At 45.4% G+C, this 25,796-nt stretch overlaps 1 protein-coding gene across 5 annotated transcripts in view; it reads right to left on the bottom strand.

Moving 5' to 3' along the window:
• Positions 1 to 3,586: 3,586 nt before the first annotated feature.
• The window catches only part of FBXO34 (F-box protein 34), a 40,318-nt gene continuing 18,108 nt past the window's right edge, over positions 3,587 to 25,796 (bottom strand). For 3 of the 5 annotated variants that reach the window (XM_055716381.1, XM_055716379.1, XM_055716380.1), the window contains 2 exons: positions 15,123 to 15,322; positions 3,587 to 6,356 (listed from right to left, as the gene is read on the bottom strand). In XM_055716381.1, coding sequence (XP_055572356.1) covers positions 4,172 to 6,356; positions 15,123 to 15,199 — 2,262 coding nt within the window. In that variant the 5' untranslated portion in view covers positions 15,200 to 15,322 and the 3' untranslated portion in view covers positions 3,587 to 4,171. The other 2 variants (XM_055716382.1, XM_055716383.1) reach the window with 2 other exon arrangements.

The raw sequence follows: 25,796 nt of genomic DNA on the forward strand, positions 1-25,796 counted from the left end.
TGGAATAAGCAGTACGCGTTCTAAAAAAATAATCTTGCATAAAATAACTGCATCTCCTCTGGAGCAGGTAGTGTGAACCGAGAAACCTCGTGTGTAAGCCTGGCTTTGAACTGCTCCTCTGCTGGGTGACGGTGGTTTCTGCAGGTGGCGAGCCAGAATTACTGCTGCATGCCAGGGAGGACGCTCCTCTTTACACGGTTATTTCAGAAGGACGCGTCGGAATTTTTAAAGAGGTGACGAAGTGAACCGTTGCATGTCTGAGGGAGAGGGGTGGGAAAGGGCCACTAACTGGTCAGCAAGAGGCAAGCTCCGCCTGTGGGACTGGTAGCCTGGCAGGCCATGGATTGCTGGCTGCTTAATTTTTTTCTTTATGGCAGGTAGGGGATGGGAGGGCTGATGCCCCGTGATTCCCGACAGCGGCACGTTCAGGTTGGCAGCAGCTGGGGCTCCGCACACCGAGCTGGGGCAGTTTGTCGTCTCGGCCGCAGCGCGGTCGGTCCTGGCTGTGCAGGAGAGCAGCCTGTGTGCAAAGCCAAGCCTGACCGAAGCTGAGCGCATCCCTGCGGGTCGCTTAGGTCACTTCTGCCACAGCAGTGCCATCAGCAGGAGGTGTGGGCTGGGCTGTGGCAGGAGAGCAGCCTCGTCATACCCGGAGTCCCACCCCTGCTCCAGGGTTGCCCGGATTAGCCAAACGCAGGCTGGGGAGGAGAAGCCGCCTAGGGTGAGGCTTTACCACCCTTCCCACCTTGCCAGAAGTGGGACTTGGGACACGGGTCGGATGCGTCAGTGCAGTTCTGTGCAGGGGTGCAATGCCAGGTGCTGCAGAAAGGGAACGGAGGCCAAGGCAGGGGAGCCCAGCGCTGGCGGGGCGCTGCAGGGCTGCAGCACAGGGGAAAGCTGCCGCACACACAGGCAGGAGCCCAACGGCAAGCCTCAGACATGACGGCTTACTCAGGGGTGTCCGTGCCAGGAGACCCCCAGAGCCTGATGAAAACTAGAAGTTTACGAACAATAGAAATGTTATTACAATTTCTTCACAGGCCTATCTGGAAATTCAGTCCAAAGACTCTTAACTGCTCCCAGGCAGGGAAGTCAAGCACACAGCCCAGTCTTCACTCAGTTCTTCTGAACACTGAATTTTACAAATCCAACACTAGACTTTTTTTTTTTTTTTTTTTTTTTTGTTATTTGCCTCTTAGAAAAAAAAACGTTCGTTGGACCTTAGGTTCTCTCTGAACTGGCCCTTCAGGAAACAGAAATCTGTACTTTACTGCTTTTTAGAGGGGGAAAAAGCCTGCAGGCAGCTCAGCATGGCTACATTCAGAACCAACCCACTTCAGGATGCTACTGCTTTTTAGAGGGGGAAAAAGCCTGCAGGCAGCTCAGCATGGCTACATTCAGAACCAACCCACTTCAGGATGCAAAACTTGGTTCTGTAAAACAATTCTGTAGCAGCAATGCTGGGCAACAGGGACAGTTCCTGCAAACTACATAATTAATGATGTATAAAACAGCCCATGCTCCTCAGCCAGTGTGGGGGGAGGGCAGGCATGGGATAAGGTAGAGATCAAATTGTCCTCAGTATTTAACTGCTTCAAGGAACAAAATAGCCCAATGTTATTATTTTATTCTCATTTTTCCCCTTGTTCAACAAAGGTGACCAAAATCTCACACCCTGTTCCAAAGAAAATGACCTCACAGCCCCCTTATCTAGTTACAAAATATTTTCCTCTGCTGCTTCTATTTCAGCCTCACAGGGACTTTCCTCGCTGCTGTCAGCCTGGCATGGGTTATCTCAAGTTTTCCAGAGTCTTGGGTGGGGGGCAGGAAAGCAGTTTCTTTCCCCTCTTCCTTAATTGAAATTAAGCTGAAGGCCTTGGATGGTGACAGCTTTGGCAAGACGACTCCTGCCAGAAAGTTGTTTTGCAGCTCATCCCAGTGCGGCTGATGAAGCGGATCGAAGCTTGGGTGAAGCCTGCACCCCATTAAAGAGAATGAAGTCACAAATTAACGAGGGATCCTGCTTTTCCTCTCCCTCTTCCCAGCTGATTACAAGGCAGCCGCACCCTTCTCTTAGATTTCTAATTTCATTCCTCCTGGTTGCCATAATGTCTGCTGCACTGCAGAGGTGGCTGAGCGGCACCGGGGAGGGGTGTGGGACGCGCAGCCTGGCAGGCACCAGGTAAAGCAGGGACTAGCAAAAAACCAAACATACTCTTTAAATCTACCGTGAGCATCCTGGGCTCACCCAACCCGCACTTCATGCTGGAAGGGCTCTGTTTTCTTTCTTTCACTGTTAACAGAGAGAATAAAAGGCAGATGCTTCCACCTTTCATCCTCCACCCTCTCCTCCCTCCTGTTCTCCCACTCCAAAGTGCCAGGCACTCCACGCGATCCCACCAGTTTTAGGCAAACAAAAGGGAGGGAGCCGGGGGGCTCAGCCTGGCCACCACAGCCGCAGCTTTCCTCACCCCCCCACACCCCTGCGCTGCGTGCACGGCCCCCCCTCCTGATGCTGCTCCCGTGGAGAGCCCTTTGCCCTCTGCCAGGTGCTCCCCTGGGGTTCGCAGGGCAGGAGGAGCCCGGGTGAGCCCCATGGGAAGGGGGCACCAGCTCTTCTTGCACCAGGTCAGAGGTTTTTGTCTGCCCCAGCTGCAGCAATGATCGCTCTGTGTCCATCCTGGTCCTGAGAAGGGGCAGAGAAACAGCAACGGCACGAAGCGCGGGGAGAGAAGGGACTGGGGCAAGGCAAAGGCACAAGTGCCACTTGCTGCTTGAACAGCTGCTGCTCCACTACTCCGCACCCAGGAACCAAACGCTGCTGCCGGGCTGTCCAGGGTACATTCCCAGGCTTCCAAACTCTTCATCCCCACAGGCAGTGAGCTGTAGCAAGGAAGGCTGTAGCAGAGCCCAGAACACAGGACTGCCAGCGGGGAACGCATTTGAGGAAATACTCAAGTAGATGCCACTCTCAGCTCCCGTGCAGAGTTCAAGGAATTACTGTTCACCTGCTCTTCGGATGCAAACGTTCACAACTCTCCTCCAAAAGCACCAACTCGCACCTCAGACATAAGATGACAGAGGCTGTAGCAGAGCAGGGCAAAGCACTGCAAGGACCCCTCCTCTTGCAAGGGAAAAGTTCAGCGTACAGCAGACAGCAAAGCTTCCAGCACACCGCTGAGCCAAGGCAACTCCACTTCCCTCCTGCTGGACTCACTACATCCTCGAGCATCCAGGGCCCAGTAAGGGGCTGGTGCAAGAGCTGAGGAGCAGGACTCAAAGCAGAGTGCCCCCCTTTTTGCAAGTTTTACAGACCTAGCACCAGCCCTCCCAACAACAGGAGCCTCTGCTGCACACACAGCTGATGGGACGGAAAGGAAAAGCTGGAACTTGTGAATGTTACAGCAGGGAGTTGTTCAAGTAATATTAAGTTTTGGGGTATTTTTTGTTTCTTTTTTAGGAGGATGACTAGTTTTCTACAGGAAGCATGTCCAAACTACTTCACAGTACCAAGTTTCTGCCACATGTTTTACATTATTTTTATTGTGGGGCAAAAGTCTTACAAGAGAAAATCTGGTAAGGCAGATCTAGGAATGCACATTTTATTTATGTAAAAAAAAAAAACCACAAACAAAAGAAACAGAGCACGGGTAAGGTAGACAAGAACTTTTTATACTCTGACTATACAATAATATTCCTCTTTTTTTTTTTTTTTTTTAAATCCACTGCCACACTACTATAATGGACCTGTTCTAGTCTAACTTTAGGGTTGTCCAGTTAAGTTGTCTGCAGATTCTTTAAACAAGTTGACCTTTACCTATTTAGAGTTTCTTCTCAGAAACATTCATATATTATACAGGATATACAGATTTTGAAACAAGACACTTAAAACCACACACAACTATAGCCGCAACACTATCATAGCTGCATTGTAGTGATTACATTGTTCAGCCAGCTGTAGACTCTGTATGTACAATTAGTTTTTATAGTGTTATTTACATAGATGGACTAAAAGCTATCTTTAATCTAAAAGGTAAAGGCTCTTGTGTTTAAGTATGTGCAGTTTCATAGCCCTGTGAAAAAACACACAACAATTATATACACTGTAAACAGCACAAGGCATGAGAATCTCCTCCTACCCCAAACAATCTCGCAGGAAAGTGTATGTGCACTAATACTCCTCTTCCACTTCAGCTCCCGCTCCTCTGGTTTTCTTATGAATAGCACGGTTAAAGCTGTGGCAGGCAGGAACCCAATGATTGTCATGAAGACCCAACTTACAGCCCGGGATGCCCTTCTGAGACCGGTGACAGCACATCCAGTACCCGGGCCCATAGGGTAAAGCCTGGCAGTATGGTTTGGGATGCCACCGGCACAGCGATACGTCCCCTTTCACGTACTTCTTCTTGCACTGCTTGCAAGGGTCCTCTCTGTAGCGGGAATCACGGACCCAGCGGGAGTCTGCTGGCCTGATGTTGTAGTATTCAATGATGAATTTGAAGTAGTAGCAAGTGCATTTGAGGGCAACCAGACTCCTAGTAGGAAGCAATCCAAAGATCTTCACTATGATGTGGTGAGGCAAGAAGGCCATATACTGCTGAGGCTCCAACAGCTGCTGGATTTTAAACCTGGTCTCCAGAAAGTCATGCGAAACCTGCCTTTTTAAGCAGGAAGCATCAAGTACTTGCAAAGCCCCTTCTGTCGGAGGAACAGGAAGGGCAGATGGCTCTGTAGGGACACCGCTTCTGACACACGACCTGTCAGATGCCAAGGCATCCTCATCCTCATTTTGGACTACTTCTCCTGGCTTTTCTTGGGTACTTTCCCGTAGTGGCTGTTGCTCATGAGCAGCAGGCTGGTCAGCCTGGAGGAAGAACAGCCTCCCTGGGAGCGGATCTTCACTAGCACTGGAGTTGGAGAGCTTCTCTTTCCTGCATCCCTTCTCAGTCTTGGTGACCGATATACTGATGCATAAGGGCTCCTTCCTAGCAGGATGCAGACTTTGCTTTGGGAAAATTACAGGCTCTTTCGCTATGCAATCAAGAGTCGCGTTCTTGCTCCGCAAGGAATCCGGCGGCAACCTGGCAGCAGCTGGACACGCAGACAGCAGGGGTCTGGGAGGCTCGATCCGCGTTTCAGAATCACTCCTGCCAGCAGCTACAGCCAATGCTGTATGAGCAAGTCCCGAATTCACATTCCCCATCTGAGTATCCAGCCCAGAAGGAAAAGGCTGCTGAGCAGAGGCAGCACCATCCCACAACTCTGTGTCACCCAGAGGACCACAACACCCTCCATACCCAGCTTCTGCTACCCCTGCCTCCTCCAAGCCAACCCCCTGAGCCAGGACCCCCGAGGAGACCTTCCCCACCTCGCCCTCGGGCTGGGTGCCGCTCGCCAGGAGCACCCTCCCGACATTTCTGCGGAAGCTGTTGTTCCGAGAGAGGCTCCCAGCCTCCCTCTCGCTCTGCTGCCTCAGGCACTCTGACTCCAGCTTGGCCACCATGTCCAGCACACGCACAGGCTCGCTCTGCTGCTGCTCGCTATTGCTGCAAGGTCCCCTCTCCACATGGACCTCGCAGGCCCCGGCAGAGGAGAAAAGGTCTGAGCTGGGAAGCGCACCTTTAGGCTGAGCGCTCAGCCTCGTAGCAGAAGCAGGCGTGCAGGTTTTAGCACAGTCTACCAATAAAGCACTTGCTCGTTGCTCCAGAAAGGCTACCATCTCTATCACCGAGAGGGACCGGCCTGGGAACACACCCTCACTGCTGTCATTCACGTAATGCACCGAACAGTGCTCGATGCCGCAGGCGAAAGGCTCTGGCTGGGAGCACCTGGCATTTGCCTCCCTCATTCTTTCCAGCTGAATTTTGGCTTTTTTAAGATCTACTGATTTTTTCCTGCGTTTAGCTGTTCTTCCGTCAATATCCCACGTGCTTTTGATTTTCACAGAGCCTAGCCGGTTGTTGTTGCTGCATTGCTGGGCTGCAAAGAACGCAATCTTCTCCTTCGTATTGCCAGGTTTCACTACAGCCCAGACATCCAGCGGTCCTTCTTCTTCTCCCTGGTGGATGGTTGCAGAGAGGGCATTCTTCTTTTCCCTTGCACTTGGACCATCCGCTGGGCCTTTCCCATTCATATTGCACATAGTATTTGGATAAATAATCCCCAGAAGCTTTTGAGATGGAGTCACAAAGGAGGGTTTTGGGAAAACGCTCAGTTTGGTGCAGTTGGTATATTTTTCTTCTTGTGCTGGTCTCTGATGGCTCACAGGTGAGCCTCTCAGAGAATCCTGGCTTATTTCTGGAGATCGCTCTTTCTTCTGTAACTTCAGATATGGCTTTAAGTGCATACCAGAAACCCTAGGAAAAGAGAAAAGGAAGAAGTTATAGCTGCAAAATATGCCTGCCTGGAATTAGAGAAGGTAGCCCGGAGCAGGCACCAGCATACCTCCCACTCCATGTCAAGCAGCCCACACCTCAACAGGGACACATGAGAAAGGAAAAGCAGCAACCAAGGATGCAGCACCTGCCCTTGGAGAACTCCTTGTAACAGGATCATGATCTTATGGACAGCAGAGATCTTCCTGTTACAGAAATCTGTTTCCAGGGAATTGCAAGGAGAAATGCCAACGTTTAACTTATATGTGTTGTGCAGACTCTAGAGTCAGAGCTATCCTTCTGTCCGTTCATTTAATCCAGCTGTAAGGTACACGTGGGTCAAAGGGTTTATCTTGACATTAGCTACCAGATATATAGATAGATATGTTCTTTTCAGTAGATACAGTACAGTTAAAGCTGAAAAGGAAAATTAGTGAGTGTAATTATATTCATCAGAGATCCCAGCAGATATCCGATTCCCTAATACCACCCAAGATTAAACCTATCCTTTAGTGTATCAACAAAGGCAAATCTGGTGTGCTTTCCCATAAGGGTTCTTATGCTATATATATCACATGGCCCTCCAAAAAAAGTGACAGAAGCAGCACATACAGCTGAAGAGAACCACTTTCAAGGATGTGGTTTTATGGTTAGAAGTTTAAGAGCTGTAAAGGAGACACTTGGATGCTGCTGACATTACAGCAGCAGCACCACTGCTGCAACAGTCCCAGGCACTCGACTCCTCCTTTCAGTTACACCTTCGCACTAATCTTCAATTCAAAGCTCAAAACCACAAAAGCCCAGGGCACTGCCACATGGGATGCAATTATCAGGAGACTTCAGCCTCTTCTCCCAGGAGTATCACATAAGCATATTACAGAACTAACTATAGATTATGTTTCCATGGTAATCTTTGAATTGTTACAGGTTCAAATTGAATTGTTGAAAGGTTCAAAAAGGACTTTTTGAAACACGGATAATCCACGCTTGCTAGTTTGAGAACAGCAGGCTCAATGCCACATTTACCACAAGCTGATACGGACACAGACAGAGAGTATGTTTCCCTTGACAGCCACCACCAAAACAACTGCTTTAGTATTGCGTTTCTAGCCTAAAAACAGCTTTTAATCAAAAAACTCAAGCTATAATGTCTAAAAAGTGGGTCAAATTTATAGTTTAACACCTGCAGTTCGCACACATAATAGGTTTGTATCAGACAGACACAGCCAAAGTCCAGCTGGGCTCTCCCTGCCATGCCACGGTGCAGCTGGGACACACACCTACCTCAAGACTCCCTCAGTGATGCTACACACAGGGTACCCATGGGGTCAGCACACAAGGAGCAAGGAACCCAGCACACCCACCCCTCGAGCAGACCCTCCAGAGCGCACAGGATGGCTGTAAGAGGGAAGTCTTAACAGCAGACACTGACCTAGAACACACATGGACATGCCGTAGGAGCAACCTGGAGCACAGCTCAGGGACCTTCTGGGCAGCCCTGCCCAACAGGATAGCCAGGGCTGCAGACTGTCCACAGTAACGGCTGGCAGAACGGAGAGCTGAGCCAGAGAGCACCGCAGCTGGCCAAGGGAAGGCTCTGAAAGCAAGATGCTCCACTTCCAGCTGCTAACACAACACACGCAAGCACACAAGGGCAACAACTCAGCCAGGCACCACCTGCACCTCTTCTGCACCAGAAGCGGCCATGCTGCTTAACCACTGCTTACCCCTGAGGTTTTGCTTCCTCCTCCTGGCCCTAGCGATAAGAAGTGAGGGGATGGGTGACAAGTGCTGGTAGAGGATTTGGCGAGGTACATCAAGAGGAAGGGCTTGGTTCACCTTCCTAGGAGCGTGCATAAAACCTAGGGGACCCCTCTGGTCCATGCAGTGCACTTTGAAGGCCAGGAGGCAGACACTGGAAAGGGATGCCGTTATGTTCTCTCCCCTCCCAATTGCATAGGAAGATCATTACCTCACTCTTGCAACCAGTGCCAAAACCATCTGCAGTTCACCTACAGCCTGTGACGATGTGAGTCCTCATTACTGCAGATACCCCGATCTAGTCCCTGGGTTAGATCTCTCCCCATGCCTTCTGCATGCCACTTCCAGCTCTTGTTGGAATTGGGTCACCTCCCAATTCAGTCTCCTCTGCAAAACGCAACCGAGTTGTTTTGTTTGCCTTCTCAGTTGGATGCTAAAAACTGAAATAATCTGATAAAAATAGAACTTCAGGGTGCTGAAATAGATGAAAAGGGAGAATGGGGAGTCAGTGCTGCTGTAGTTTGTTCCAGCTTCGTTTTCCATAGGGTCTGCCTCATTTCGGTTGCACTTTACAGCTAAGCAGGGTCAGGCCACGGATGTGCTCGGGCCAGAGCAGCAGGTGAACCACTGCAGCAAGCCGCTGCAGAGAACGGTGCCTGCGGCCCTGCATTCTCCACCCAGAAGGGCATTTTGGAGCTGGGTTTTTCAGACTAGAGAAAGAAAAGCTCTGATGGCTGCCCACCACCGTACCCTGGGGAGAAGAGGTGAATACAATTAAATACACGACTCCGCACGTTCAGTCTCATGAGCTAGAAACAGAAGATCAAATTCAATTCATGAGTTTTCATGCCAGGGTGTTAGAAAGATGAGCTGAACGTGTTTTTAAAAGGCTTTCTTCAAGCAGTTTTCAGGAATCGAGCAGGACAATCGGTTCAACACCCTTCATTAAGAGAAGATGCAAAACGAACGTGAGACCAGGTTTTATACGAATGAAAACAGGACCAAACTGGTTACCCCAACATGCTTAGAGGACACGTTTAGCCAGCAAAGTTGGTTCAGCTGCTCCCAGCTATTTCTGGTCTATGGAAAAAGACAAAAGGGCAGAGTTATGCCTCACCTATTACAGATTTCTCATTTAAGGTTATATTTCCTCCTGTGTTTCAGTTAGTCCCTGGCTCAGCCAACAATACCATTTAAGGTTGAAAAGTTATAATTTACATAACAAAATTATGCCTTAGTCAGAAGTTTTACTGCCAGAATAATTGCCTCATTTGAATTCAGCATTCAGTTCATTGCACTGTTTTAATGGATCCAGATTTAAAGAAAACCTTCATTTAATAACTCCAGACAGCTATAAAGAGTACTGCTAACTCCACCTGACCAGCTGAATCACACAGTGCCATCTGCCTCCCAGTTTTCAGGCAGTGGGGAAGAGAACTTAACTTCCATTTTAGAAGAGTTAGTAACAAACCTTACCTGAAGGTGTCACTTGGAAAATACAAGCCCCCACTCCCACACCCTTTGTGGTGAGCATTAAGAACAACAAACTCTGAGGCAAACAGAGCTTCTTCCTCACACAGCAGCAGCACATTTCATTTCTAGCTCCCAGAATTAGAACAAGGCTTCCCAGCAGAAGTTTCTTTGAAGATGAACCAGAGCCCAGCCCTCACCCACAGAATACCTTTTTTCTACAACATTTCAGTGCTGGCAAGCAGAGAATTGCGGCAGCTGAAGTTAAGTTTTTAAATATTTAAACACACAAAAAGTAGCTGTTAAAAGGTGAACTCACTGACAATTCCCTATGATACTTAATTCCAGAATAATTCTGTTTGTTCCCCTCCACCCTTTAAGTCATCAAGCTTTCCAATTTCATTTTGAGAGATTACTCGTCAGAAATTCATGGAGTAAGCATAAAAGGTTTTTCAATCCTAAACGTGCCATTTTGAACTGCTGATAATTCTGCCAGGAACGATCAGCACTGAAACAACTAGCTCTGCTGTCTTTATACTGTTATTCCATCCTTAGGATGATGAAATAAAAGGGCCAGTTTTTCTATTTCTCATCAGCTGCATCTGAAAAACAGGATACTTACACTTGTGGAATGACACTGCTGTTTTTACAGGTTGTAACTACAGCTTGTTTCCACTACAGTTTTATCACGTTAGTTACTACAACGGATTGATATGGAAATATATGCCTTTATACATGCCCAGGCACGCACGCACCCCTCCTCTCTCTACTGAAGGGAAAACCCATAAGCTGCCACACCAAGCTGGTCAGAATCTTTCTGCATCCTTTTTTACGTATCTTCTAAATCACAGCAGCCTGAAAAAAATAATATATTTGCTCTAACGGCAGCTCCAAAGTTGGAGGTAAAACTGGTAGAAAAGGCTCAGTTTTCACTGCTCCTTTCTGAGATCCAGAGAGCCCAACTGCCCCTCACTGCACCTGGGTCAGGGACTCTCACAATGCCCCACGAAGCCAACAGATTTCCTCTGGCCAGCAACAACAACAACAACATGCGATCTGCTCAAACAACATAATCACACTGCAAGTTTTCTGGGCAAAGCACCGGAAGGTTTTAAGGTGAAAATTTCAGTCAAAACCCCAAAGTTTCCTGTGGATTTCTTTTTGTAAACACTTAACCCCAGTTGACAAAAGTTCCTAGCATTGTTGACTGCACATGCAGTGCCAACTACAACTCTGAAAAAACCCTCAGGACATACCAACACAAGGCAGGAGCCAAAAACAAAAAAAAAAGAAAGAAAAAACCTAACTACAATAAAACCCACAGCAAGCAAACCTCTGGCAAGGCATTTCTCTTCCCTGGCATCCCATTTCTCTGTCTATAGAGCTTTGCTCCTCTCTAAAGGACACTGACAATTATGAAGGACTGAGTACTGAATGCAAGTTAAGCTATGGTCAACCCCTTGTTATTTCTGGAAGAACTTGGTGGGTCCTTTGGGCTCAGTCTCCAGCACCATTTCCATCCCCTTCGCACTGCCAGGGCAAGGCAAAGCAGACAGAGCTGCTCCAAAGGCATTCCACGGATCCTGCCGGGGCGGGAAAATCCCAGCCAGAGCAGCCGGGATGGAAGACACTCTGCTACTCAGTGGAGCTTGTTCTGGCATGTGGCAAGTGTCCAAGCTTGGGGAAAAGCAGGTTGGGAAGCACGATGCTCCAGATCAGGGGCGGGTTTGCCTTCAGCAGCTGCGGAGGCATCCAATTTCTAGAAAACCCACTCCCTTGCAGCAGTAACTTCATATTAAAGCAACCGCTCCTGACCCACCTCCTAGCACCTGCAAAACCACCTCCTGCATCAGAGATCAAGCGAGGATTTTCGTGGGCTTTGAAGGTAAACAGAAGTTATCGGACTGCTGAAGCGGCGCTCTCCACTTGAACAGCGAGCCTGGGGAGAAAAAGGAGCAAGCTGAACATGTGGGGCAGAGCTGGCCCAGAAGAGCCGAGGTGCTAAATGCAAAGTAGGTGTCTAACTCTTATTGCATCCCCCACTGCTTGTTCACCCACACCAGGCATTCAAATGGCCTGACTTTGGTGTTGACAACATCCAAATACAACTGCACACAGGAGCAGCTAAAAAATTTATCGCGTATAAAATCCATCTTCTTCACCAAGTAGAGGTTTAAGGTGAGATTGCACACCCGAGCCCAACACACAGACTACTCTAGTCTGAGGGATCCCACCCATTAGTAAGTTTTAAACACATTTTAAAGTAAACACACACACATATGCCCTTCAGCATAAAGCACAGCAGCCTCAGCTACCTTCTAAATTCTACACAAGTGCCATTGCTTTGCCAGTCTTTTATACAAAAGCACTTAGCGTGAAGCAAGTGACATAGAAGCAATTCTTTGTTGAGCCTGAGGAAGCTCAAACCCATGCTCCCCGCTTTCCAACTGTACTACAGATGACACAGGGATGACAAAGCGGAAGGGAACAAAATAAACTGAAAGATTTGGTATTCAAGATTATAAGATGCTCCAGAAACACGTAGCTCCGATGATAGGATAGCACACATGCCTGTGGTGGAACAGGCTAAGGTGAGAAGAAATCACAGAAGCATGGTAAGAAAAGAAGTGGTGGTTTTATACAACTGCCCAGAGCAGCACAGATAAGTGACATGTTTCCTTCTGGAAATGTTCTTTCTTAACATCTGGTTTCTAATTTATTGACTGCAAGAGGGCCTAGACCTTTCTTAATATCACGGCACAACAAATTTCTTCAAGCAGTTAATGAACCACAAGAGTGATGCTATTTAGTCCTCATTTTTGTGCATACATAATGAGAACACATGAGAGGTTGTAGCAATTAACCTTGGACCACACTATCTTTATTATTTAATTCAAAGTTCAAAAGAGAGAATAAGCAAAAGTAGATTGAAGGCAAGTCATCAGGTTGTTCTTTTGAAACTCAAGACCGAAAGGAACTGGATCATGAAGTCAGCTGCCTTGCAGTGCAAAGGATTTCACTGCAGACAGCACAACCCAGCAAGCATTTTCCAGGAGTCAAAAAGCTGGTTTCATTATTAACAACACATCCCAAGAACACAAGAAACCACCTGAATACATTCCTCCTTCAGGAAGGATACAAGAAGCAGACACAGGTTTTGAGTCACCAGGTCACATCACTTAGAAACCTGTATCTTAAGCGATCAAGAAGCCTTGGAATAAACAAGAGAACCGGTGCAGTGTTAAGACACAGCAAAAAGATTTCAAAACAAAGATGGTAAACTGTTCTTCAGTTTGTGGGAAAGGACAGAGAGAGAAAGAGGGCTGCAAACAAGGTCAGGGCAGAGATTAAGAGTACTCTAGGTACAGCACAAGACACCAAATTCAACTTTGCATGATTTTTAAAGAGGGGTGGGAACAGTGATCTTGAAGGCAAAAGCCCAGGGGCTAATTTGAACAAAACCATTGGTGTGAGGGGGAGGATTACAAAGCTTCATGAAAATTGTGAGGACTGGCTCATGTCAGCTTTAGAATCCAAAATAGACAGGCTCATAAACTGCAGGCCTAGAAGCAAGGTTTATAAACCTCTTGAAAGGCAAAAATTTGAGTTAATAAAATGTGGCACATCGGAAGCGGCACTGCAAGGGAGAAAGAGATCACAGCCTCTCTGGGCCTGGCAGTCTGATTTCAATATAAAGGTGCTTTGCAAGCAAAGAGGATTAAGGTGACACAGGGAAAAAGGGGGAAGAGGAAATAGTTCAAAAAGCCAGACTAACCTGAAGGTTCTCAAAAAAGTAATCTTTTTAGACAAATGTACTACATCTTCCTCACATGGACTTCAGAAGGCACAAGGAGATTTACTGGCTAAGACAGATTGGCAGAGGAAGGGAAAACAGACAAAGGAGCTGGCTTAGCAGCAGACGGCGCCAGGTGATGCTGAATAAGAAAATACCAGCCTGGAAACCAAAGACATGCCTCTAAAATCAGCCTTGGGAACATCCGATTTTGTTAGGAATTACCTCAGCACAAATACTATAGGTGCACTCACAGAAATGAAGGCATTTCCAAAAATGCAGAGGCACAAAACATCAAGTAACAGAAACTGAAGCAAGTTTTGAAATACAGATGGTGATGCACCAGCAAGCTGAACACCAAGAAGTTTTGGAGGTAACTAAGAAAGGTGCATTGGCTACCACAGACATATCCGTGAAACAGAGGTAAGCAGAGGAGATTCTGTGATACTTTCAAGGCAGCAGTGAAAAGCCCTCCTGCCAGATTGTGCCCTGGAACACGACATACACTTTTTGACACCACTCAAAAGTGATACATCCACACTGAGAACAAGAACACACACACTTTCTTATTCAAGAAGCTACTAGGTAACACCTGGGTCATTTAGCACAGCAAAACCACAGATGAGGCTATACAACCATATTTTATAGAATACAGCAAAAGTAGTAAACCACTGAAAAAAAGAAGCAGTCCTTAGACAAAAGTTAATAAAAAAACACACTAGCTCAAATGAGTATATAAGCTGGCACAAATGTTGCACTTCTGCAAATCAAAAGAAGGTTCCTAATCACACATCTTCGGTAACGGCTTAATCTATGGGAGGAGAGAAGAAAAGACATAACTGTTTTTAGGGTGGACCAAGTTTACAAAAGGGATTATGAGATACTGCTTGGGAAAGCAAGGAGCTGGGTGACCCAGGAAGTCTCTTCCAGCACTAAATTACCATGAAACTAACATAGCAAGCATATGCTGTCTACACAACCACAAAGAACAAAGGTTAAATTTTGCTTTAAACCCACACAGCTTTTGGAAACCAGAAAGCTGGCTCTCTTCCTCCAGACTGAGGAAGTTTAAGAGTCTTGGTTTCAGAAAAAGAAAAAAAAAAAAAGAGAGAAACATATATTTTCAAGTAGTTTGAACTCAAACAAACTGGCTTGTTCTTGCATTTGCATAAGGACAAGTTGTTCTGTACGGTGTTCCTATAATGAGACACAGTGAGAGGCGTTCACTTAATTGTCACAAGCAGAAGTGTTTGAAATCAATCATGCATTTCTTATTAAGACGACACACAGGAGAGTGGGCAATACCATATCTGAGCCTAAACTAATTTAATTACTCCATAGTAAGACAAACCGCAACAATGACTGCCAGTATTTCCACTTGCTTTAAGCTGACTGTATGTTTTAAAGCCTACTATGACAAGCCATTCTTCAATTTTTACTACAAAACCATGCTCCCAAACTAATTTACAATTGTTGCTAAAAACCCCAAAGATTTCTCCAAGTACAGCACCAGCTGTAGTGACTCTACAGTTGTCATTATCAATTAAAAATGCTAAAGAATGTTTCTACTTTTAAGCCATTACAAGATTACAATAAAACACTATTCGCAAGTAAGAATTTAGACCAAACATTTGAATGACACTCAAGACAATAGGAAAGTAAGGAGAAGGCTGTTATCAGTGCTAAATACTTAACCATGGGCAAGCCAGCCAGTCTGTTCATACCGTTTGACTTGATGGAAAGTGGAAGATGTGGAATTTAGCGGTTCCCTGTGGAGGCCAGCTCTGCAGGAACTCTTCATCGTAACTACCTCTCCAGCTAAGGCACACCGTCACAGCCAGTCCATCCTGGGTTACACGCAAGGCTTCCCCATCAGCTTTCCTTGCCCCACACAGAGCTTCACCGTGTCTCTGCCACCTAGAAACTGAACAAACAACCGGTAAGTAAGATCACGTTCCAGTACAGCAGCAACTGAAGCACAGATGGTCAGGACAAGGATTCTTTCCCAAGAAAAAGAAAAATACATGAACTCATATATGCAGACACATACATACATACAAAAGATATATATAACAATATAAAAGAACTTAACACCATTATGCCATTATCGCAGCACGAGTTTCTGAACACCATTAAAATACAAACTAACACACCCCCCAACAGCCTGTCTGCACATACAATGCTTCCTTCACCTTATATATGACTGCAGCACTACCTTGGCACCTCCCATGGAACACGCTGTGTTCCGAGTTCCATGCAAACAGGACGCACAAGATCTTTCTGATTAGCACTGCATCAAGCTTTGGAGGGTAATCGCTGCTAGCAGTAAGATTTGATGCTGCCAGGAGTCAACGTTAGCATTTTAATCAAAATAATGTGGGTGATTACATAAAGGACAAAACATGACACTATGCAGCCTCCAAGCCTTGTGAAAGCTGCCCGGTCTTTGCATCACACACAGATAAGACCACAGATTTCACCAGAACAAAACTGTTCTGCACTATCTCTCATTCGCACTAGGTTGCAGCCTTCTACACCTTGTCCTTGGAGTAGACACTTGATGTACTTAATGGCGCCTTCGTGTACTTTGATGGTGAAAAAAAAAACAACCTTCAAGTTGGAACATAAAAGGAAAGAGTGACACAGCAAAAGAGCTCTGGAAAAACTCAAATACTCAAGCCTGAATTGCCAACAATTGTTTTAAAGATTGTCTGCTTCCTCTCTAGAGGACCACGCACAGTGATGCTGCAATAAACAAATGCCGTTGGAAGACGCTAACTATAGAGCTGTGTCCCCAGGGGATTTGTGATTTAGCACAGCAGGTTGTTCTTTCCTTTCCAGCAGCTCCGCCCAGTGCTCCTACCGCTGCCCTATTCCTACAGTGGCATTTCCATAGCGCAGCCTGGCAGAGGCACTCGCCGGAGGTTCGGAGGTTTGTGCTTGCTGGCAGCCAAGCTCTCGCAGAGATGGAGCCTCTCACATCACCCCTTCCGCAACACCTGCCAAAGAAAAAACTTCCACACAGAAAAGCACCTACATATGCACAGCTCAGTGTATAAGATAAGTAATTGGTGCTTGACCAGTGTGGTTTTACAGCTCTGCACTGCCACTAACCCCTCCTGGCCTGGAAAGCCCACCCTGTTCCTGTGTCAGGTTCCCCTGGTTCCTGTCAGGGCCATAACTTGCCCATTCCCTAGACCTGGCTTTTTGATGAGTCATCTGGTAGGCTATTTATTAACTGTTAAGTCTGTGATCAGGACATTTTCCCTTTTTGGCACTTTTGGTGTCCCGTGTCATCCCCCCCCCCCTTTTTTTTTTTTTGGGGGGGGGGGAAGGGCGAAGTCTTCAGGCTGCCCTCCCAAGTGCACCAGGTAAACACAATCTAAGACCTGAGCATCACACTGTTGGTGGTCTGTTACCTCCTCAGGAGTTACTGAATGAGACTGTTTGGGTATTTGGGGGAATCACCTTGACACTGATGCACTTTGTTTTCCATTCAGTCCATGCTACCTCTGTTAACACTGACACATATTAAACATGACGTAAAGCCCGCTCCAACTGGGTAGCCACACTCGCCAAGAAAGTGACGAAGGATGACTTTCCAAGCAGGGAAAACAGAAGCTGGTTTAGAGCCATCTGACTTGATGCCTGCCATAGCAATTCCTCTAGTGAGTGTGAATGACAGGTCAATCATTTGCCTACATTTGAGTAAGCAGGAGCCTAAAGTAGTCTATAAAGTATTATATAAACACATTCAAGTCTTCATGAAAAAAAAAATCTCTGCTGAGCTCTACACAAGGCAAAGAAACATGTTGGATGAAGACGAGCGAGGCACTGCACCGGCAGAGTGGGGGGATGAGAGCATGCCCTCTACTCCACAAATTCAGAAAGACAAGGAGTTAGGCTGCCACGGTTAACAGCGGCAGAAATTGAAGCTTTGTAGTTAAACACCATCTTCACTGGACTACCCAGAGCCTACAAGGAGGCCCTGCCTGCAGGAGGGAAAACTAGGCATAAAACACCAGCCATTTCTGATGTTTTGTGGGCTGCAAAATACATATCCACAAACAGCAATTCACAGAGAAATAAAGCATATGCCTAGTGCTTTATGAAAATCAAAAGTTAAACAGAAAATCATTACTTTCCCATGAGCCATCAGTAAGAGGCACTGAAATTCTGACTTTTATCCAAGCTTTTGTCTGGCTTTGCTTCTGGCTTTACTGACACTAGCATTTCAGACTCAGCAGGAACTATATCACAGAAACATGATTATATCCACACCCAAATAAGTGTAACCATATCATTTCAAGAATGCCAGTCACTTTTTCAACAGCCAAAACTCCCCCTTATTCCTGATGTTTTGTCCTAGTCCTAATTTTTTGCAGATCAATTGAGAAGTAAATGATAAAAGTGCCAAACAAAAAATTGAAACCAAAAGATATCTTGTTTGCAGTAAAGAGCTTGAGAAGCAAAACCATCAAACTGGTTCAGGTCAGGGACAGCTACAACCCCGATCCTAGCACTGGCATCGCATGGTGGGATGTCATGCGTTTAAGAGGGGACTAGCACCTACTAGAGGGAAGCACAAGCTGACAAAACAGACAAGTTCAGACAGGCACTGCAGCACAGATCTAAACACAGCTCCATACAAAGCATGCTTTCCCCCCCCCCCCGCTCTTCTAGCTGCTGGGCTATAGAAAAGAGCTGAAAGACTATTAATGCCAGCAAGCTACTGACAAATTCCTACTGTGTAAGTAGTAAAAAGCTGTACTTGTGAATTAAAAAAAAAAAAAAAAAGAAAAAAATCACCATCCAAGCTAGCACAGATACTTACTGCCCTTTAACTACCACAGTGTGTTTCTTTACCAAGGCTGATCCTTATCAGTAGGTGCCTCAGTTGATTTGCTAGTTTTGCATAGAGTTGGACACAGCCTGAAAACTGAAATACAGATGCACAGAGAAACAAAACAAGAGGAAGTTAAAAACCTAATCGTGTTGTTATCCCTTTCTGAAACCACCTCCAAACATATGCCTTTATGCATAAGATGTGGGAAGGACTCAGATTTTGGCAGCAGTTAAGCATCACGTCCTCTCAGCAATGGACAGCAGGTCGCTGAATGGTCCCACAGAACTCCCTGTCTTATCAGTTTTGAACACTGCTGCAGTTTAGGAAAACAAATGTATTAACTCAGCCAGCATGGATGGGGGCAGGGGTGTCACTGTCTCTTCATCTGTGCGGCAATACACTACAGCTTTTGATACTCTGGTAGCTGAAGCTCCACTGCAAGAGCAAGCGTTTTAAACAGTAGCCATAATAACTGGTAAACAACAAGCTCGAAGGATGGGCCCATCCTTTTAGAAAATTTGCTTTCTAGGAAGGAGGGCATGGCCTTGGGACTGGTTCTGAGCAGTTTTACCGCTGGTAAAACCACATTTGACCACCCCACCTCCATGCAGGGCTAGCTTTAGGATGCTCTGCTGGGCCATTGCACTGGATCAGCTGGGCAAAGAGCATCAGCACACTCAGGATGCAGAAGAAAGCAATGGCAAGTATTTCAGAGGAAAACTCAGAACAAAGAACTGTCATTATGAGGGGACAAGCACTCCTTAAAAAACATTTAAAAAAGAGCAGCCAGTGCTGAGGCCTTATGATAGAGACATCAGTGTGGGGTTTTGTTTTCTTGCAAGAGCAGGGTTGCACATCCATTCCCCCACCACTCAGCCCAAGTTTAGGTTGTTACATGGTACTTGTCTCAAAGTATTTATTTCACCAGACATGCAATTCTGCCATTTCCCAGCATAGCCAACCTTTCAGCCTTCCTTCCCTCCCCAAACCACCCCATCCCCCAACCCCACCCTGGGACACCTCCAAGAGTATCACTCTCCTGAGCAAGAGGCTTTTGCAGAAAGCTCTCCCTAGTCCCAACATTCACAGTTTGTGGTAACAACCAGCGATCTGCAGCAGCTCCCAGACTAGGCTGGACAGTGCAGTGATACACCAGCTCCTCATACTGCACTCTTAGACACCTAGAGGAACACAACCCTCTCTTTCTAGGGTTCTTCATGCAATATCTACCCATTTCAAACACCTTAAAGAACCACCTTTTAACACTAAGTTTACCAGCTAGGTTTTACTACTTTATTTAATAGAAAGTCTTACGCAACGCAAGAGGAAACAAGCATGTTTTAACTAAAAGGAGTTTCAGAGTGACCTCACATTTGTGTTCCCATCTACCCGCAACTGCCAACAAACCCTCACATGAAGCTAGGTAATTAGTAAAGCACTGTATCCAACCCACAAGCATTAAGAGGTGCAAAGATTATTAACTACTATCAGATGAGATTCTTCCACTCCTGGTGAACTGCAGTTTGGCTTTTTCACCTGCAGCAGGAGGCTATGGGAGCCACCATAGACATTGCTGGCCTTGTGAAACCTTCCTTGTGTGCTCAGCTTCCCCACTGTCTGATGGGAAAAAAGTGTAAATTTGCATAGATCTAATGTTATCTAAAAGGAATAAAGCTGCCACAGGGGGTCCACAAGGTGGGATGTTCCTGTGTCCACTTATACCCCAAAGCCTACTCATACCACTTCTAGGCACCAGGAATCAGAGCTGGCCAAGCAGCAGGACCTCATTACTATTGCCCTCGGCTCATTTCCCCACCAAATTCACTCCAGCCCTTCTCAAAGCTCCACCAAGCGCCCATCCATACTCTGGACCCTTGTTAACACCAGAAGAGCAGTTATTTAACTGAAGTCTGAAGATTCCCACATAAATTTGAACTTGGGCATCCATGTCAGCAGGGAGCAGCACATGGACGCTCCGAAACACTGTGCAGCCCCACAACTCTTTCAGTCACTCTAATTCCTGTCATGCCAGGGTCTCACCCCTCTCACACCTTCTTCCCCTTTATCAGCACTGGTTCCCATCTGATTTCTCACCTGAAGTAGCTCAAGGAGCTGAACTAGGAGAAAATTAACCCACAAGAGGTCAGCTTCCTGAACCCACTTACCCCTGGACCCGGCAGGCACTAGCAAAGCCCAGCAGGACCATGTTCCCAGCAACTCAGACTGGACTCAGCTGACTTGAATCACACCAGGAACGGTCTCTGCTACAAAGTGGGTTTTAGCTTCTTTCAAGTCAGTGGAAAGGAACAGTTCACAAAGCACAGTGTGCAAAACAGACTGTTTCAGAAGCAGGGAAATGAGCATGTAGGGCTCCAAGGCAGTATTTGACTCTTCACTTCTGTCAAACAGCGCTACTTGCTGTACCAGTAAGCATATGAAATGCTTATTCTAATGAAGCACTACAGGGAGAACCTGTCTTGCTTCCAAGATCGTGTCAACAAATGAAAGGCTTCAAATTTGTAGCTCTCATGCATTCTGTCCTCTAGGTGACGACTAAGTCATCCCCTCTCCCAACAAAAGTAAAAATAAAATAAAGATAAGCTCTGCTGCACCTTGTTAACCCTGCATTTTAATATTGGGAAAAAAAATATTACAAGTGTTTCTCTTGTTCAACTATTCCTGAAAGGTTTCAGATGTCTTGCACAATCTGGGTAAGGACATCATCCATTGCTCAATTGGGAAGAAGTTAAGAACCAGCTCATTAGATTTGTTCTGCTTGATCCAAGAGGAAAATAAAAACAGTAAATCCCTTACTTGCCAATGCTGCTGCAGTGCTGGTGACACACCCAGATCACACACTACTCTGCTTTCTAGAAAGCTACCACCTACTCTGGCACTTGTCACCGCACAACCTGTTGTGTGCCCCGAATGATAAACAGGGGCTAGCTAACCACCCCAGAGCAGGGCTATGGCTACTGCATCCTCCGGTTACAGGGCATGGGTGAAGACACTAATGCTGCGCATTCGAGGCCACGTGATCCATGAGCTATGTCTGAATTATTTAGTGTGTAAAACTAGATTTGTTTTGCCATGCAGATTCTGAATTAATGAAAGCTCGGCTGAAAGGCTGCTTCCTTGGGGCAAGGGGAAGGAGAAAGCTTCCAGAAGCCTCCCTATTAATAGAAGTAATAGAGCTGGTTCCAAAAATAGTAAAGAAGCACTCCCAGAGCTCTGGAGACGTTGTGCCCTCGTTTTTTAAGGCTGAGATCTCGCTAGATTGCTCCTGTATGTGCAAATAACAGTAGAAATGACTGCAAAATGCACAATTGACAATAAAGGCAGTTTTAGGACAAACACCAGAGACAGAAACACCAACAGCCTACCTGAAAGAAATCAGCCTGAATGCCAATAAAGCCAACCTGACCCATTCTAGAGAAAGCCAGTTAAAACCAGCACGAAGAATCATCCTATCTTTTTCAAGAACACAACATTAGCTCTCTAAAGATGATCCTGATTATTATTACAACACTGACGTGGCAGATTAGCTTTGTCAACAATAATTTCATCACCCTGTTTTGCCTGTGGATGTTAGGGATCCTGGCTGGAGAGGTCCACTTGACTCATTTTGGCACACATTTGGTAGATTACTTTTTGCTGCAACATCTAATAAATTGACCATCACATGGCCTGCCTGACAGTAATTACTCACTAGTTTGCCCATAAATTTGTTAGTGATCCAGCAGCACAGCATAACAAACCACTCTAATTCTTAAAGTTTCCTTTGCCTGTTTTGTGGCAGCTCTTACAACACAGTGAAAATCAACCCATTTGCAATACTTCTCTGATTACAAGCGAATCTTTGAGTCTCTGTACTCCAGCACAGGACTGGCCATTTTACTGGCCTATACCAACAAAATAAATGTCAGCAGGAAACCAAAAATCTCATACATGCCACTATATAGGCAAGAAGTCCCCCTGCACCAGGGCACACCATGTACAGCAATAATTGTGCATATCTCTGTGGGGTAGTAAATGGCTTCTAAAGTGAAAGACCAAACCTACAGCTAAGTATCCGGTAAATAAATACAGTTCCTTCTTTAGAACTTTGCTAGTCAGGAAAATCCCAGAGAAGATGACCATGTTAAACACTAAATTCATCAGCTTTGATACTTAATTGCCTGAATTAAACATGGCTTTAACTGGTTTATATGGCTCTAACTGGTTTGAAACAGCCTTTGGACTGATAAGTTCTTCTTTCACAGAGACTACTCCATATACCCTGATCACAGGTCCTACCCTCAATAGTTTAGCAGAACAAGGGATAATTCATTTTTGTTTAATTCTGTGGAATCTTACCCTATAACCAAAGTCACATTGTGGATTTTTCTGTCCTACACCACTGTGGACATTTTCTCAACAAGACACAGGCACAAAATGAAACACCAAAAAACAACACTTCTCCCCTAAGACAAAAACACCAAACAAAAACATCTAACAACAACAACAAAGAAAACTCAAAGCAAAATGACATAATTTTGTCCACATGGATTCATTCTACCAATCCATTGCCGAGCTGAGATGTTACAAGATTCACCAGGCATCTCTGAAGCATCCAAATTTTTCCTAAGGGTCTCCAAAACAGAATTCAACAAACAAAAGTCTTGCTCAGCAACACAAACACTACATTAAGTGTAACAATACTCAAACCCCAAACCTTTTGGAAGTAACTGTGCCATTAGTTGCAAGTATTTCTGAAATCCAAAATGCCCAATTTTTTTCTATCACACTCTTGAATCAACCTTGTTTTCACATACTAGCATCTTCCATGAGTTTTTGAACCAATGCCTCATGATTTGTCATGAAATCTTAAATCCTTTCAGATTTTTGTTTAAACTAGGACACTGATGCCCCAATGCCATGCTTTCACAGAAAACTCCCCTTGCAAGCATAATGTAAAAATGCTGAATTCCAACATTTCAAACTTATAGGTCAGCATATTCTGCTCTACAAACTCAGGAGAAGTTACAGTAAGTATTATACCCAACTTCAGGACAGAATTCATGTAAAAGGAAGTTTAAACTATTGTTATAAAACGTTCTATGAAAAAAGTGCATCATTACATCTGCTGAGGACAGAAAACTTCCAACAAACAGATTCATTAAGATTATAGATCATTCATCTAAAACCAACCCACCCACCTGCAAACAAACAAGACACACCACTACCCAATACCTTCTCAACAAGCTTTGGATTCACTGGTCTTTCCAGTGGTATCTTCTAAAACCAAACAAAACCCCCAAAGAACAGGCTACAATCTAAGACCAAAAAGATCACTAATTAGTGTCAGGTTCCAACACAGCCTCTGCAGGAGGAGGTCAGGGCTGCCCCAGGCCCTTTCCAGCTGGCTCCACCAGGACCCACCCCAGCACACAGTTGAGCCCATCAGCCAAGCAGCCACTGCAAAAACATATTTAAGAAGGGGCAAAAATACTCAACAGGAAGGGGAAAAAGCCCACCAAGGTCAGAGAAGGATAGGGAGGAGGTGCTCTGTGGCAGAGCAGGTATTCCCCTGCAGTGAAATGCAAGAGGAAAGGAGTTGGTTTAATGTTTATCTTTGTTTTTCTCTACTCAAATCAGGTTTAACTGGCAATAAATTGTTTCTCTTGTTTTGTCCACAACAGTAATCTCCCTGATTTTATCTGGAGCTTTAAACTCTCTAAACCTATTTCCCTGGTGCTGATGAGGAGGGGGAGTGACCAAGCAGCTGGGTGGGCATTCGGCTGTTGGCCAAGGATAACTCACCACACAACTTTTCACAAAACCTAAATAAAGTTATCCTGACTATGCCATTAATGTTGGCGCTGTTTAACTGACACGACACACAAGAATCACACATCTTCAACTGGACTGCACATCAAAGGCTGCCGATCTTCACTCTTCATTAGAGGATTAATTGGCCACAGTGCCAGAGTCACTTGCTCACTACAGGCAGGATGAGGCCCCATCATTTCAATCCAGCAGCATGGTTTTTGCCTACCATCATGCACTGCGCTAGTGTCTCTCCAACAGCTCCAGGCTTGCAGTATAAAGTCATACCCATGGCATGGCAAGGAAACGGGACAGCAGGCTGTCAAAGCCAGCAAAACAGAGGTGTAATCCAAACCAGTGACAGAAGGAATAACACAGCAATACAGGTGGGACTCACAACAGCACTTGGCACAATCCTGTAAGCAAAGCAGACTCTCTAGTTATCCATCACATAAAAGTAGGTACTCCCAGCCACCACACAGCAGAGCTCATCCAAGCACGTACAGCTCAGCAGGAGCAGATACAGGGAGGAAGCATTGGTGAGCAGAGCTGGGGCCACAAAAATGCAGGTGAATGTTCCAGGAAACAGCATCTGGATGTGGAGGATGTTTCTCACCACCAGACTGCTTTGCAGCCTGCAAACCACAGAACCTGCTCAAAGAGACCAGAACGGATTCTGAACACTCTGACACAAGCCACAGCTAAATAGCTTAAGATGAAGACAGAAGGCAGGCAAGAATGCACACTAAAACTCTTTCCCAGCCAAAGTATCTGTTTGGTTTTACACAAATTTTTAGAAGAACATACACAGAACATCTTCTGCTGAAATAACTCAGCTACAGATAAACCTGGGTTTTTGGCCAATAAACTGCAGTGTAGACCAACATAAAATACAGTATCTTTTTGCATGTTTTTTCAAAAGACTCTTTAAAATCTAAGCTAATTTTGAAACCTACCGATTCTGTGGATCTTTAATCTTTTTTTGGCTACATTTTTAAAGATTTCTTTTTCCATTAATAACTCAAGAGTTACTTGAAGTAAAAAATAGGTTTTTATTTTCAGAGCTTTGTAGTTGATATGCCTAGCAACTAACATGATTAAATTTTCAGAAAATCCAAGCATAGCACAAATTCTGCTGTAATTCATTCTTCTTTAAAGAAGAAAAGAAAGATCTCAAAATAACAGCTAAATTTCAGGAAAGGATAGCTTCTGCACCCTCAAGTGCCTTGTTAACTGTGAACTTTTGCTGCATATCTTTCCCTTTTCATGTTTCATCTTCAGAATTCAGTAGCACAGACCTACAACAGGACACCAGAAATAATTCTGGTGCAATTCTTTCCAGGTTAATGATCCTTTTAGAACTCTTCTAAAAGTTCACCTGAAAACATCAGATTTGGGCTTGTTTCACAAGACGCTTAGACTTATTAATGCACAGACAGTTTTATAAGCGAGACAGAAAAGGAGAAATATACATACTGCTATCTAACTCTGTATTTCCCACTGCTCCCCACCAGTAACAATCAATATTCTCTTTTCAAGGTTTCCTCCTCTTGGACAAAATGGAGAAAATTTGAATGAGAACCAACAAATCACCAAGAAACTAAGCAGAAAATAAGGTACCCACAACTGTGTTTTAAAAAGGATGGTTTAAGCAAACCAGATTTTAAGGTGGGGATTATTACTTGACTGTGAAAATACTCAGCACATTTTTAGGCTCCCCAGCGGAGCAGCTGGTGTGAGCGCA

This window comes from Falco cherrug, chromosome 7, assembly GCF_023634085.1.
Source record: "Falco cherrug isolate bFalChe1 chromosome 7, bFalChe1.pri, whole genome shotgun sequence".
Taxonomy (NCBI): domain Eukaryota; kingdom Metazoa; phylum Chordata; class Aves; order Falconiformes; family Falconidae; genus Falco; species Falco cherrug.